The sequence below is a fragment of the Balaenoptera acutorostrata genome, chromosome 1 (assembly GCF_949987535.1).
Source record: "Balaenoptera acutorostrata chromosome 1, mBalAcu1.1, whole genome shotgun sequence".
In the NCBI taxonomy this organism is placed as follows: Eukaryota; Metazoa; Chordata; class Mammalia; order Artiodactyla; family Balaenopteridae; genus Balaenoptera; species Balaenoptera acutorostrata.
This window is the reverse complement of record NC_080064.1, coordinates 148,785,837-148,802,280: the sequence shown is the minus strand read 5'-3', so window position 1 is coordinate 148,802,280 and position 16,444 is coordinate 148,785,837. Positions and strand designations below refer to the sequence as shown.

The 16,444-nt window shown below is 36.6% G+C and overlaps 1 protein-coding gene across 3 annotated transcripts in view; it reads right to left on the bottom strand.

Moving 5' to 3' along the window:
- PLA2G4A (phospholipase A2 group IVA) overlaps positions 1–16,444 on the bottom strand; it is a 159,732-nt gene that overhangs the window by 119,552 nt on the left and 23,736 nt on the right. For 2 of the 3 annotated variants that reach the window (XM_057533338.1, XM_007175569.2), the window contains exon 2: positions 14,796–14,898. In XM_057533338.1, the coding sequence (XP_057389321.1) occupies positions 14,796–14,828 (33 nt within the window). In that variant the 5' untranslated portion in view covers positions 14,829–14,898. Of the gene's footprint in view, positions 1–14,795; positions 14,899–15,733; positions 15,854–16,444 lie in introns of those variants that run through there. The other variant, XM_007175570.2, reaches the window with a different exon arrangement.

The following is a 16,444-nucleotide window of genomic DNA, read 5'->3' as shown; positions in this document are numbered from 1 at the left end:
CCAGCCTCACCCACCAGAACACAGGCACTAGTCCCCACCACCAGGAAGCCTACACAACCCACTGAACCAACCTTAGTCACTGGGGGCAGACACCAAAAACATGGGAACTACGAACCTGCAGCCTGTGAAAATGAGACCCCAAATACAGTAAGTTAAGCAAAATGAGAAGACAGAGGAACACAGAGAAGATGAAGGAGCAAGGTAAAAACCCATCAGACCAGACAAATGAAGAGGAAATAGGCAGTCTACCTGAAAAAGAATTCAGAATAATGATAGTAAAGATGATCGAAAATCTTGGAAATAGAATGGAGAAAATACAAGAAACATTTAACAAGGACCTAGAAGAACTAAAGAGCAAACAAACAATGATGAATAACAAAATAAATGAAATTTTAAATTCTCTAGAAGGAATCAATAGCAGAATAACTGAGGCAGAAGAACGGATAAGTGACCTGGAATAAAATAGTGGAAATAACTCCTGCAGAGCAGAATAAAGAAAAAAGAATGAGAAGAATTGAGGACAGTCTCAGAGACCTCTGGGACAACATTAAATGCACCAACATTCGAATTATAGGGGTCCCAGAAGAAGAAGAGAAAAAGAAAGGGACTGAGAAGATATTTGAAGAGATTATAGTTGAAACTTCCATAATATGGGAAAAGAGATAATCAAGCCCAGGAAGCACAATGAGTCCCATACAGGATAAATCCAAGGAGAAACACGCCAAGACACATATTAATCAAACTATCAAAAATTAACTACAAAGAAAAAATTTTAAAAGCAGGAAAAACAACAAATAACATACAAGGGAATCCCCAAGGGTTAACAGCTAATCTTTCAGCAGAAACTCTGCAAGCCAGAAGTGAGTGGCACAATATATTTAAAATGATGAAAGGGAAAAACCTACAACCAAGATTACTCTACCCAGCAAGGATCTCCTTCAGATTCGACGGAGAAATTAAAACATTTACAGACAAGCAAAAGCTAAGAGAATTCAGCACCACCAAACCAGCTTTACAACAAATGCTAAAGGAACTTCTCTAGGCAAGAAACACAAGAGAGGGAAAAGACCTACAATAAAAAACACAAAACAATTAAGAAAATGGTAATAGGAACATACATATCAATAATAACCATAAATGTAAATCGATTAAATGCTCCAACCAAAAGACATAGACTGGCTGAATGGATACAAAAACAAGACCCATATATATGCTGTCTACAAGAGACCCACTTCAGACCTAGGGAAACATACAGACTGAAAGTGACGGGATGGAAAAAGATATTCCATGCAAACGGAAATCAAAAGAAAGCTGGAGTAGCAATTCTCATATCTGACAAAATACACTTTAAAATAAAGACTATAACAAGAGACAAAGAAGGACACTACATAATGATCAAGGGATCAATCCAAGAAGAAGATATAACAGTTGTAAATATTTATGCACCCAAAATAGAAGCACCTCAATACGTAAGGCAAATGCTAACAGCAATAAAAGGGGAAATCGACAGTAACACAATCATAGTAGGGGACTTTAACACCCCACTTTCACCAATGGACAGATCATCCAAAATGAAAACAAATAAGGAAACACGAGCTTTACATGATACATTAAACAAGATGGACTTAATTGATATTTATAGGACATTCCATCCAAAAACAGCAGATTACACTTTCTTCTTAAGTGCTCATGGAACATTCTCCAGGATAGATCAATCTTGGGTCACAAATCAAGCCTTGGCAAATTTAAGAAAATTGAAATTGTATCAAGTATCTTTTCCAACCACAACACTATAACACTAGATATCAATTACAGGAAAAAATCTGTAAAAAATACAAACACATGGAGGCTAAACAATACACTACTAAATAACCAAGAGATCACTGAAGAAATCAAAGAGGAAATCAAAAAATACCTGGAAACAAATGACAATGAAAACGCACGACCCAAAACCTATGGGATCCAGCAAAAGCAGTTCTAAGAGGGGAGTTTATAGAAATAAACTCCTACCTCAAGAAACAACAAACATCTCAAATAAAGAACCTAACCTTACACCTAAAGCAATTAGAGAAAGAAGAACAAAAAAACCCCAAAATTAGCAGAAGGAAAGAAATCATAAAAATCAGATCAGAAACAAATGAAAAAGGAATGAAGGAAACAATAGCAAAGATCAATAAAACCAAAAGGTGGTTCTTTGAGAAGATAAACAAAATTGATAAACCATTAACTAGACTCACCAAGAAAAAAAGGGAGAAGACTCAAATCAATAGAATTAGAAATAAAAAAGGAGAAGTAACAACTGACACTGCAGAAACAAAGGATCATGAGAGATTACTACAAGCAACTGGAAGAAATGGACAAATTCTTATAAAAGCACAACCTTCCAAGACTGAACCAGGAAGAAATAGAAAATATAAACAGACCAATCACAAGCACTAAAATTGAAACTGTGATTAAAAATCTTCCAACAAACAAAAGCCCAGGACCAGATGGCTTCACAGGTAAATTTTATCAAACATTTAGAGAAGAGCTAACACCTATCCTTCTCAAACTCTTCCAAAATATAGCAGAGGGAGGAACACTCCCCAACTCATTCTACTAGGCCACCATCACCCTGATATCAAAACCAGACAAAGATGTCACAAAGATAGAAAACTACAGGCCAATATCACTGATGAACATAGATGCAAAAATCCTCAGCAAAATATTAGCAAACAGAATCCAACAGCACATTAAAAGGATCATACACCATGACCAAGTGGGGTTTATCCCAGGAATGCAAGGATTCTTCAATATACAACAAATCAATCAATGTGATAAACCATATTAACAAATTGATGGAGAAAAACCATATGATCATCTCAATAGATGCAGAAAAAGCTTTCGACAGAATTCAACACCGATTTATGATAAAAACTCTCTAGAAAGTAGACATAGAGGGAACTTACCTCAACATAATAAAGGCCGTAGATGACAAACCCACAGCCAACATCGTTCTCAATGGTGAAAAATTGAAACCATTTCCTCTAAGATCAGGAACAAACCAAAGTTGTCCAATCTCACCACTATTGTTCAACATAATTTTGGAAGTTTTAGCCACAGCAATCAGAGAAGAGAAGATTATAAAAAGGAATCCAAATCGGAAAAGACAAAATAAAGCTGTCACTGTTTGCAGATGACATGATACTATACACAGAGAACCATAAAGATGCTACCAGGAAACTACTAGAGCAAATCCATGAATTTGGTAAAGTAGCAGGATACAAAATTAATGCACAGAAATCTCTTGCATTCCTATACACTAATGACACTAATCACGAAAAATCTGAAAGACAAATTAAGGGAACATTCCCATTTACCACTGCAACAAAAAGAATAAAATACCTAGGAATAAACCGACCTAAAGAGACAAAATACCTGTATGCAGAAAACTATAAGTCACTGATGAAAGAAATTAAAGATGATACAAACAGATGGAGAGATATACCATGTTCTTGGATTGGAAGAATCAACGTTGTGAAAATGACTATACTACCCAAAGCAATCTACAGATTCAATGCAATCCCTATCAAACTACCACTGGCATTTTTCACAGAACTAGAACAAAAAATTTCACAATTTGTATGGAAACACAAAAGACCCCAAATAGCCAAAGCAATCTTGAGAAAGAAAAACTGAGCTGGAGGAATCAGGCTCCCGGATTTCAGACTATACTACAAAGCTACAGTAATCGGGATAGTATGGTACTGGCACAAAAACAGAAATATAGATCAGTGGAACAGGATAGAAGGCCCAGAGATAAACCCACGCACATATGGTCACCTTATCTCTGGCAAAAGAGGAAAGAATATACAATGGAGAAAAGACAGCCTCTTCAATAAGTGGTGCTGGGAAAACTGAACAGCCACATGTAAAAGAATGAAATTAGAACACTCCCTAACACCATACACAAAAATAAACTCAAAATGGATTAAAGACCTAAATGTAAGGCCAGACACTATTAAACTCTTAGAGGAAAACATCGGCAGAACACTCCATGACATAAATCACAGCAAGATCCTTTTTGAACCACCTCCTAGAGAAATGGAAATAAAACCAAAAATAAACAAATGGGACCTAATGAAACTTAAAAGCTTTTGTACAGCAAAGGAAACCATACACAAGACGAAAAGAGAACCCTCTTAATGGAGAAAACATTTGCAAACGAAGCAACTGACAAAGGATTAATCTCCAAAATTTACAAGCAGCTCATGCAGCTCAATATTAAAAAAACAAACAACCCAATCCAAAAATGGGTAGAAGATCTAAATAGACATTTCTGCAAAGAAGATATACAGATTGCCAACAAAGATATGACAGGGTGGTCAACATCACTAATCGTTAGAGAAATGCAAATGAAAACTACAATGAGGTATCACCTCACACCAGTCAGAATGGCCATCATCAAAAATCTACAAACAATAAATGCTGGAGAGGGTGTGGAGAAAAGGGAACCCTCTTGCACTGTTGGTGGGGATGTAAATTGATACAGCCACTATGGAGAACAGTATGGAGTTTCCTTAAAAAACTAAAAATAGAATTACCATATGACCCAGCAATCCCACTACTGGGCATATACCCTGAGAAAACCAAAATTCAGAAAGAGTCATGTACCACAATGTTCACTGCAGCTCTATTTACAATAGCCAGGACATGGAAGCAACCTAAGTGTCCATCAACAGATGAATGGATAAAGAAGATGTGGCACATATATACAATGGAATATTACTCAGCCATAAAAAGAAACGAAATTGAGTTATTTGTAGTGAGGTGGATGGGCCTAGAGACTGTCATACAGAGTGAAGTAAGTCAGAAAGAGAAAATCAAATACCATATGCTAACACATATATATGGAATCTAAAAAAAAAAAAAAAAAGGTTCTGAAGAACCTTTGGGCAGGACAGGAATAAAGACGGAGACGTAGAGAATGGACTTGAGGACACGGCGAGTGGGAACAGTAAGCTGGGATGAAGTGAGAGATTGGCACGGACATATATACACTACCAAGTGTGAAATAATAGCTAGTGGGAAGGAGCTGCATAGCACAGGGAGATCAGCTCAGTGCTCTGTGACCACCTAGAGGCGTGGGATAGGGAGGGTGGGAGGGAGATGCAAGAGGGAGGAGATATGGGGATATATGTATATGTATGGCTGATTCACTTTGTTATAAAGCAGAAACTAACATACCATTGTAAAGCAATTATACTCCAATAAAGATTTTTAAACAAATAAGTAAATAAATGATGAATTAATAAATGAATGAATAAATAAAGTCTCTCTAGTAATTGGGTTATTTTTTCTAGCATTCAACTCTCCATTTTTAATCTGCTTTTATTTCCATCAGCCTCAATTCTGTCTGCCTAACTACAATGAATGTGAACTTGCATACTGTTCACAGGAAGTAAGGAGCAAATTGACCACTTCCTTGGTTTTTTTTTTTTTTTCCCCCTTGGTTTTTATAAGTTAATTTTGGAAACATTAAAAATCTTCAGGTGACGTGTAAACTACTTCAAAACAGGATTATCAAAATCATGCCCCTCTCTTTCTAAGTGCTGTAAAGAGCCATGTTTCCTGGAGCCAATATCACATATAATTTCAAACTAGTATGGACTGGGCTAGCTTCCGACTTGGATAAGTGACTTTTGGTTATGTCTCAGGGATGGTGCCAGAGGAAATAATGTTACTGAATACAAAACCAGTGTTCCCTAGGGGGGAACCTAATGGCTCAGCACAATGCTACTTGGTAGTTGACAAAAAGAGATGCCATATTTAAATTGAGATGTCAAATATAAGCTTAATACCCTGATTTAGTCACCAAGATTAAGCCTTGCCTTCAGGTCTTGAATTACCTTACTCTGAGTGTCTTTCTTTATCCATAATCTTTTTCATGGTGAAAATCATGACCCTTTTTTTTTTTCACAGTTACAATTTCAAGTCATCATGAAAACTGCTACTGTATTAGATTCATTCTGGAGAATTATATTGATGTCTGTAACTAAAATGATTGGTCACTGGAAAAAAGAACCAGTCAATTTATGCAAAATCAATTTGATGATTGTCCTATTCTGTTGAAAGTTCTACTGTTACAAAGAAGAACCAAAGAACAATCATAAAACAAATCTGATGGAAGAGAAGGTAGATTCTGCATACAAATATTATTTTTCTATTCAACTGCCATTGCCTAATTTAACTCAAATTAAAACTAAAGACTGTTAGTACGATAAGGACTACAGAATCTCATTACTGAATACAGAGATCACCATAATCACCAACAGGCAGCTTCAAACAGATATCAGCAATTTTAAAAAGAACGGCTGCTTTGATGTCATCCAAGAGTGAAGATACTTTTTTAGATAAGATACTTATTTTCAGTGTCACTTCCTGGTGTGGTTTCATTCTAATACACTTAAGAGGCACAAACATCATGCTACTATTCTCCCACATTTTTTAAAGAGCAATCAGTTTTTCTACTGAATATCAACAGTGCTATCTAAACTTGCTTTAAGAACTGTCAGTCATGGATTGGCTATATGTACAAATGTCCAAAATTGGCTATATGTCCAAAACACCCACCTAATTTGGCAACAGAATTTAACTTTAGCAAATATCATTAAAGAAAATTATAATCAGAAATATGACCTTAAGTTTCTTCTCCCTTGTGAACAAGAAATTTTCCATTTGCACAATAAGTACATCTGTCAAATATAGTAATAACATTGTATTATAATATATGTATCTTTAAATATTCAAGTAAACAGAGAGTTCATTTTCACGGAAATTAGAAGATTTTAGGTCCTATTTTAATCAGGATTACTGGGGCTGCTCTAGCAGTGAAACCAGTACCAAAAAAAAAAAAAAAAAAAAAATTGATGGTGATAACTTGGGTCTAAAATACTCATTTAATGACATATTCACCATGAATGTGACTCTAATATCTTCAAGATACCCAAAATAAATAATCACCCAAATTTTTAACACCTAAATTTTAATTGATTTAGATTCTAGTCCAATGGTAATTAAGCAGTTGTACTACCACAAAAAAAAATTTTTTTAACATTAGCTTTTTTCTTCCCTCAATACTGTAAGCAGATAGGGTAGGGGTTCCCTGGAGAAAGAGAACTAGGTATGGCTTTCATGACATAAGAGAAGCCATTTTTGGCCTAAGCCATTTTAAGATCTAAGCCTGGCCACAATGCTTGTCCTTGAACAGGTCTCAGTAATTAATGATCTTAAGAGAAAAAAAGAATGAAGAGACAAAGGATTGTCATCAGGCAAGAGAAATAACAAAAGCAAAGATAATATATCAGTTATTAAGTACTCCCAGTTCTGTCTCAATGGTAAAGATAAGCCTGAAGCACTCAACCACCAGATCAACTAGAACCTAGGGGAAGATGACGTTGACCTTTTCTGACCTTCATGACTTCAATCAACTAAAGCTTGGACTCTGTTGACCTCTTCTGCAATTCTATACTGAATTCTCCTCTGCTTAAGCCCCTTCATGAAGATGCATGCACCCTTAGATTAAAACTTCCCTGACTTTGTTGTTTGGGAGACAGCTCTTTGGGAAAGATCCCCTGTGTTCTCCTTACTTACTGCAAGTAATAAATCCTTTCTTCTCTTGATCTTTTGCTTGGTTGTGTCTTTTGGTTCGACACCCACCAAGAGGTGAACCCGGTTTTCAGGTCACAATAATCCTGAAAAAATCTACACCCTCCTAGGAGTAATTATGGCTGAGTTAAGGCCTGTGAAGTATAGGTATACCTTCGCCCTCCTGGAGGGGCTCACTAGAACACATGAAGTAGCATGTGCACTTGAAAAATTCTCCCCATACATCCTTAAAGTCCTTTGGGTGGCAGAGATACTTACTTGGTTTAGAATTACTGACCTAGGTGATATGTCATGTTCATTAAAATCTAAGATGTCTTTGCATTGATGATTTTCAGATGTGAGTTTTAAATTAGTAGATCTAACAAACTTGGAAATATGGATATACTTACTATTTTGGAGAATATATCCTTATTTTAAGGGACTTCTTAAAAACCTCTTTGTCTTACTTGTTCTTTTCATTAAGTGAAAAGTGATTAAAAGACACAGACATGAGTCAGAAGGGTATTTACAATACAGTGCCTTATATTCTCTATCTCAGTTTTCTACCCTTGCAATACTGTGATTTATAGGAAAAATATATATTTGGTTATTCAGATGATCAAATATATATCAATATATTTTTTATAATATAATTTTATAATTATATATTTTATAATTATAGAATTGAGTTGAATTCTTCGTCACTCTGCCAGTCTCCAAGAATTGCTTGTTGGTGTAAAGAAGGCTCCACGCACATGTTGGAATTGGGTCTGGGAACCCCTTTCAGCCTTGGTTTCTTCATCTGTAAAATGGCAATTATAATATTACCAACTACATGGGATTTTTCAAGGGTCTCCTGATACAAATCCAGATTCCAATATTAGAATTTCACATAAGGCAATACTGAACATCAAGTTTGGGGGATAATTTGACCATCTGTGGAAATCTTTTAAGATGAGATGATTATCTATTTTCTTGGAATTATCTAGAGGCATTATTGATTTAGAGCAAAAGAATTAGTCGAATTCCACTTGTGATAATGGCAGACTAAATAATCTGGGTTACCACTTCCCACAGAAAATAAATAAAAACTGGATAAGGTTTTACAAAATAAGTAAACATTTTCCTAAAAGTAACTGTGATGGTTAATTTTATTTGTCAGCTTGACTGGCCACAAGGTGCTCAGTTTAAACATTATTTCTGTGTGTGTCTATGAGGGTGCTTCCAGATGAGATCAGCACTTGAATCAGTGGACTCAGGAAAGGAAAGTACCATCCCCAGTGTGGGTTGGCCTCCAATCTGTTGAGGGCCTGAAAAGAATAAAAGGAGGAATTTGCCCCCTTTTTTCCTGTCTCACTGCTTGAGCTGAGACATCTCATTTTATCTCCTGACTTGAACTGAATTACACCCTTGTCTGCCCTGGGTCTCCAGTTTGCAGATGGCAGATTGTGGGACTTCCCAGTTTCCATAACCTCATAAGACAATTCTTCACAATAAATCTTGTATCTAGATCAATCAATCTGTTATGGTCCGAATGTTTGTGTCCTCCCAAAATACATGTGGAAATCCTAAGCCCCCAAAGATGATGGTATTAGGAGATGGGATATTTGGGAGGGGCAAGGAACCCCATGAATGGATAAGTGCCTTTATAAAAGAATCCAGGGCTTCCCTGGTGGCGCAGTGGTTGAGAATCCGCCTGCCAATGCAGGGGACACGGGTTCGAGCCCTGGTCTGGGAGGATCCCACATGCCGCGGAGCAACTGGGCCCATGAGCCACAACTACTGAGCCTGCGCGTCTGGAGCCTGTGCTCCGCAACAAGAGAGGCCGCGATAGTGAGAGGCCCGCGCACCGCGATGAAGCGTGGCCCCCGCTCGCCGCAACTGGAGAAAGCCCTCGCACAGAAACGAAGACCCAACACAGCCAAAAATAAATAAATTTATTAAAAAAAAAAAAAAAAAAAAAAAAGAACCCAGAGAGATTCCTTGCCCCTTCCACCTTGTGGACACCGTGGCTAAAGCCCTCATCAAAAGCAACCATTCCAGTGTCTCAGTCTTGGACTTCCCAGACTCCATAAGTATGACCAATAAATTTCTGCTGTTCATAAGCGACCCAGTCTGTGGTATTGTTACGGCAGCCCAAATGAATTAAGACATTATCTATCTATCTATCTATCTAACTATCTATCTATCTATCTACCTCCTACTGGTTCTGTTTCTAATCAATCAGAGAACCCTGATTAATACAGTAACACAGAAGTAACAAGATGGGAAGGCCTTAACTCCCAGGACAGAGATCAAGGGGAGCAAAGAAACACAGGTTTTGCCACAGGGGCATTTGTTGATCCAGAGAGGAGGAGGCTGAGGGATTAGGACCCTTCTAAGGATAAGGACCCTACTAAGCCACTCCCTTGTTTCAAGCCTAAAACTCTACAGATTGCACCATAGGAATAAGTATGAACAGCCCCTCCCCATACTGGCAGCCTGTTTTCGTGTCATCCAGGGGACCCAGAAAACAACTGACTTGAAACTAGGATTATATTTGTCCCAGACTGCTAGCTTCCCGAGCAGCCTGACAGAAACCAATAAAATTCTGAAGAATTATTTCTATAGATAATTTTTCATTATAATAATGTTAAGCAAAATCAAAGATAATTAGGAACACAAGGAGGTATGACACCAAGACTACAAACCAGCACAATTAATTAACAGGCACAGAAACAGCCTCCTCCATGAAACAGCCACACTACACTTACCATGTCTAAGGAAATGGAAGTCAAACTTAAGTATGACTACATGAAACTGGAAACTATAAAAAATGGCTCAGAAGTTTTAAAAGAGAACGAAATCGAAATTCAAGAACTGAGAAGTAAACTTGGTGACCTTCTAGGGATCTCTAATCTGTGCTCTGTGGTGAAGAAGCAGAAATATGGACCTTACTTTAAATGTGTGTACTTCTGCCTCAGGTTAGAGGCTTGTGGCAGGGAATGGCTGGTATCAGGAAAAGGTTAGAAGCTTATTCCTAACTGCCCTCTTCCTCACTTGTCTAGAATTTGTTAGTGCTCACCAAAAATATGCTATTTGCCATAAAACTCATTATTCCTTTGTGCACAGTGCTGTGATTTTGTAATAGTTTTGTCACCTTTATATTTCTGATTTCCCAGCAGCACTATCTCACCTTCTGATGCCCCCTAGAAATATCCTACCTTATTAAGTTTCTAAAGAATGCTTGTGTACATAATGATTTATTATTTATAAAAGCCCCGTGGAACAGACACAGCAGGTACTACTCATACTCCATATGAAGCAGCTAAAAGTCAGTTTAAGTGCTCAAGAGCACGTAACTAAAGTCTGGAACTACCACTAAAACACTAGTTCTTTGATTACCTACTCCAGTATTTCCCCCCCCCCCCATGTTTCCATAATAATCTAGAATAATAGCTTTCTACTTTTTTGGTAACATTTCCAGTCATCCTACAATGACCTTTTTCAAATGTCCCTGTATTTTAGCAGGCAGTCATGCTCGCATACCCAGGTGGTTGACCTCAGTGTGGACACAACCTCAGTTTTCCGTGGATGTGGGGCAGTGGCCCTCCATTGCTAATTGGTGGTGGGAAGAGCTCTAGATTTTTTTTCACTCCAGGGAAGTGACTCATCTTTTCAGAGTAAAAAGATGGAAATTTTTTATAAGTATTTTGTATTTGATCTATCTTTGCAATATTGATATCTTCCTGGTCCAAAAGAACTTCAGTAGATTCTGGAGACACAAATACCCTTCAGAATGGAAAGTACCTCAGAACAACTCTAGACCTATGGGAACTGCATTGTGTCGTATACGTATTACTCCATTTTCTCCTACATTCTTAAAAGCTGGCACCATTGGAAACAAGAGAACTTGCTGCATCAGCCCACAGGATTCTCCAACATGTCCCTGCATTACAGGTGTGGTGAGGATGAGTCCAGTCTTCACCGCCTTGAGGCAGACAAAACTGCGTCGGCCTGTCTGGCACCCTTCATTACTAGTAAGTTGGCTCAGTTTTCCCCATCTTTCCTTTTTAATAAAAGTATTCTCGGTTATATATTTTGAAAAGTATCCTTCTGTGAAAACTAGAGCAGGAAATGTTGTCACTAAAACAATTTCCACACACACATGCACAGATTTTTTTTCCACACACACAGCAAAAACAAGCATGAATGAAAGTATAAAGCTCGTAGGACCCTCTCACTGAAAAGGGCTATACACCGGAACGCTAATTGATTGTCCAATTCTGATGCTGGAGAAGGTCAGGAAAAATGTGATACAGATATGTGGTTTTAGCATGCTTCATCATCTTAAGATGCCACATAGGTAATTATTAGGGCCTAAATATTTGTCTATAGTTAACAAAATTTGCAAGAAAAGGTGACAGAAATGAGTCTTAAAACGTCCAGATGCAATTTGGTTTTAAATATGCTCTGCCGTGTTAAAAAAAGAAACTAAATAGCCGGTTAACACAGTCATCATCTGACATGAGACATGTGAGGCCTGCATAGCAGTTAGTAATAAGGCCTGGTCATATTAGGCAGAAAAGTGAGGGTCATTTGAAATAATAATTTCTTTGAAATGTATTATGCTCCAGCCATACCGAAATTCTTTCATTTCCTTACATCATGTACTTTCTCACCTCCAGACTACTTCACATATGCTTTTCCCAATCCAGAAAAGTCATTTTCTCTCTCTTCACCTAACTTCTACTAAACCTTCAGGTCTGTGCTTCCATGTCACTTCCTTTAGGAATTCCAGAAGGATCCCTGTTATTAGTTATTCATGTTGTATATTCCCAGAGTAATCTTCATTGTCTCCTATCAGAGCCCTTACGGTTATTATAAATTATTTTGCTGCTAGACATAAGCTCAATTCAAGGATTATTTTGATTTCCCAGCGCCTACTGACAGGGAGTAGTACACAATGGGCATTCAATAAATGGTGATAAGTGCTCAGAAAAAAATAGTAAAATAGATTTGGAGATAAACTGAATTGAAAGTATAAATGTTAAGATTTAGAATTATTATTGGTCTTTGTCTCAAGCTCAGGGCTATACACCTTAACCTTATCTTCCTTCTCAGTTTCAAGTGCCAGATTTCATGTTAAGGTTTAAGAATGAACACTTTGATTGAATTCTCTGAGTTATAGAAATTATCCATCTCTCTTGAGGTGGTAGGGTAAGAAAAAACTAATCTGCACCTACCTTCATTGTTTAAATTCATCTACAGAACACCATAACGGTGGAAGGAAAACTGGAATTATTCACTGATAACAGGAATGTGTAAGTTGAAAATCTAAAAAAACTTCAAACTATTAGAATTAATAAAGAAATTCTGTTAAGTTCACTGGATCTATAAAAAACACTTGTATTTCCATATAAATACAACGTTAGTTTTTTAGTTTCTAGTGAAACATTAGTTTAACATTAGTTTCGTGATTGTAAATGGATTGGAAGATTCAATATTACTATCATGTCATCTCCCCTAACCCATCTACAGAATAATTTCAGTATTAATAAAAATCCCAGCATTTGTGTGTGTGTGTGTATGTTGACAAATTGATTTAAAAACCTATATGGAAATGCAGAGGCCTAAGAAAAGCCAAGACAATCTTGAAGAAGAAAACGTTGGAGGATTTACACTACCGTACATAAAGACACATTTCAAAGCTATAGACATTAAGATAGATTGGTACTGGGGCAAACAAAGACTAATAGACCAATAGAACAGAAAAGAAACCAAGCCACACATATATGGTTGCCTGATATTTAGCAAAGGCACCATTGCCATTTGGTGAGGACATGAGGGTTATCAGTAGACTAGATAAATAGTTTGTGGTATACCGTATTCAGATAATGAGATACTACATGGCAACGTAGAAGTGTGGAATTCTGCTACTCACAATAACATGAATGAATCTCGCAGACAAAATGTTGAATGCAGACATCTACATGAGGGTCAAGAACAGGAAACCTGATCTTTGGTAATAGAAGACAAATATTGGTTAGTTTTGTGGAGTTTATTGACTGGAAGGGACCTGAACAACTCTTCCAGGGTACTTATAATGTGTATTTTTATCTGTATGATGGTTTCATGGGTGGAATACATATGTAAAAATCCATCAAGCTGAACAATTAAAATTTATGCACTTTATATATGCTATGCCTCGGTTTAAAAAAGGAGTCAAACGTTAAGAGCAGCTTGCAAAAAAAAAAACTTTTAAGGAGTTTTACGAAGAGGAGAATGACCAGCAGAGATGGGGGTGGGGGAGGGGACCTGAAGAATCTATTTGATTCAGCACCAAAGAGGCCCTTGATGAGACCTTTTCATAAAGTAGAAAACCTGAGTCCAGTTTTCAGTGATTCAAGTTGTGAAAGGAAGAAAGAACTACAAAAAATTATAGTACATTAATCTTTGCTATCCAAGCAGGGAAAGAAAGAGGATGGCACTTCGAAAGGGCTGTAGGGTAAGAGAAGAGTGTTTCATTCTGAATAAAAATGAGGCTTTGTATTATTCCTTAATATCCATAAAAACTATTTCTAGTCCATATAAATCTAACTGGATCTCAAGTGTTAAATTCAGCAAAGAAATTTTTCTCCTCTGCTTTTTTGATCAGAAGAGAGAGTGTACACTTCCAATGGAGTTTGGAAAATTACATACCAAAATTTGAATTATTCAACTTTTTATTAAAAATTGCCCACCTATAAAAGAGTTTCCTTAAATACATCTAACTAAGGGAGAGTTTACAAAATGAATTACTCTGAAAATGCATACCAAAATATAGCCCTTAACTCAATAATTATTTTATCTTCTCTCTTTCAATTCATGTGAAGTGTGCAGGCTGATAATTGCTGAGTGATAACTACACTTTTTACGGTTCCATGAATGTTCAATACTGTTACATATGTTTTGGTATTATTTCCCTCCAAGTCCCTCTTTTCTGTAAACTTACAGTGATAAAAAGAGGACATGAGTTACTTTTATTACAGATTCTACCTTATTTGAACCACACTAAGTTCATATGATTTTCATAAAAAATGCAAGGCTTTTCATAGAGTTTTATACTTTACTAGCAACAGCACCAATACTCATGCGCAAAAGTATGTCTGCCCCCTCCCAGAAGAATATATAAACAGTAAATGACTTACTATAATGTGCTGATAAGGATCTATAAATGACATGTTGGTTTCAATTACAGGAAATCTCTTCACACTTCAAAAGTCTTCTCTGGCACTCTAGCTTCTTTAAAACCTACAAAATAAACAATCCTTATTGTTAAGCCTTCTCTTGGATGTATTCCCAAGATTTAGATGATAATGGGTGTGAACCTTAGGAAGTAAAACTCTACCCAAGGGGACCAGTTAGATTGAGCTCCCTAATTGTTTATATGCATGGGTATACTCACATAATTTAAGAAAGGATAAACATATTCTGATAGTACTTCTTAATTTCCATATTTCTTTGTTCAAATTTATTCTGTGAGTAATTATTGGGAAACTCCAGGATTTTTTTTTTTTGCATTTGCCAAGTATTTCATGAGAAATATATTGAAATTACAGAAAATTAAAATTGTTTTTGTACTATTTATAATTTAAAAACCACATGCCACTGTTTGTTTTCTTAACTGGATCAGTATTACACAAATTCACAATAAAAAAGGAACATTTTTCGCTTTAGCTATTTGTTAAGAATTTTAAAAACATATTCATGTTAAATTTTAATTTTAATGCTGATGTTTTAAAAGAAATGTTTGTTCATTCTGAAGTACCAGTTTAACTTGAAAGAAGCTAAATGAAATATTAAACAATTAGAAACAGTGCTGTACAAAATGATGGAAACAAGCAAAAAAGTGGAACTAGAGAATAACCTGAGAACTGATCTCCGGAAAGGAGCTAACTATAGACGGTGAGGCGGAGTGAATTTAGAATATAGTGTTCCAGGCGGGCAATTTGAGGAACTGAGAGAAGACAAGTGGCTAGTGAATGGTGAGCAAGAGTGAAAATGGCTTATGATGAGTTTGGAAATAATAGGCATGGACAGATCATGTACAGCCTTGTAGGCAACTGTTCATCTAGATATAGCTCACCCATTCTCCAGGACACAGCTTAAATGTCACCTCGACAGAGAAGCCTTCCATGACCTTCAGAGTATGTTTGGTCTGCCTGTTACTGGTTCCATTTATACCTTGTACTTCTCTTTCAAGCCTTTCATTCCACTTATACAATGTCTGCCTTTCCTGAGAGAATTAAAGATGCATAAAGTCGGTGACCACATTTATCTTGTTCATAGAGTTATCCATCCCTACTGCCTAGCACTATGCCTAAAAATATAGTAGGTTCAGGATAAATATTTGTTGGATAGATGGGTGGATGGATGGATGGATATTACATTATGTCAGGTTTATATGTGAAGGAAATTCACAGACTAGCACTGACACTCTTTTTTGATGTCTCTCTTTTTCATTCCTAACTATCCTTAATGTCAAAGGATGTTAAATATCACTCTCTAATTTAAAAAAAAAAAAAAAAAAGCAGAATAAGTGAAATTCCAGAAGGTGTAAGACTAGTACTCAAAGTGTTTAGAGGAAATTTGTTACTGGCGCCCAAAGTTTGGTGTCAGCAACTTTATTTCCTCTTCTCATTTCTAGCAACTCCATTCATAACCCCTGTGTTTACCACCCAACTATTCACCACTACTTACTGTCACTACCATATCCTGCATCAAGACCTGGATAGAGGCTCTCTATATATTAAAGCCAAAAGTAGGAAGCATGTGTACAACAGCTAACTGCCCAGGT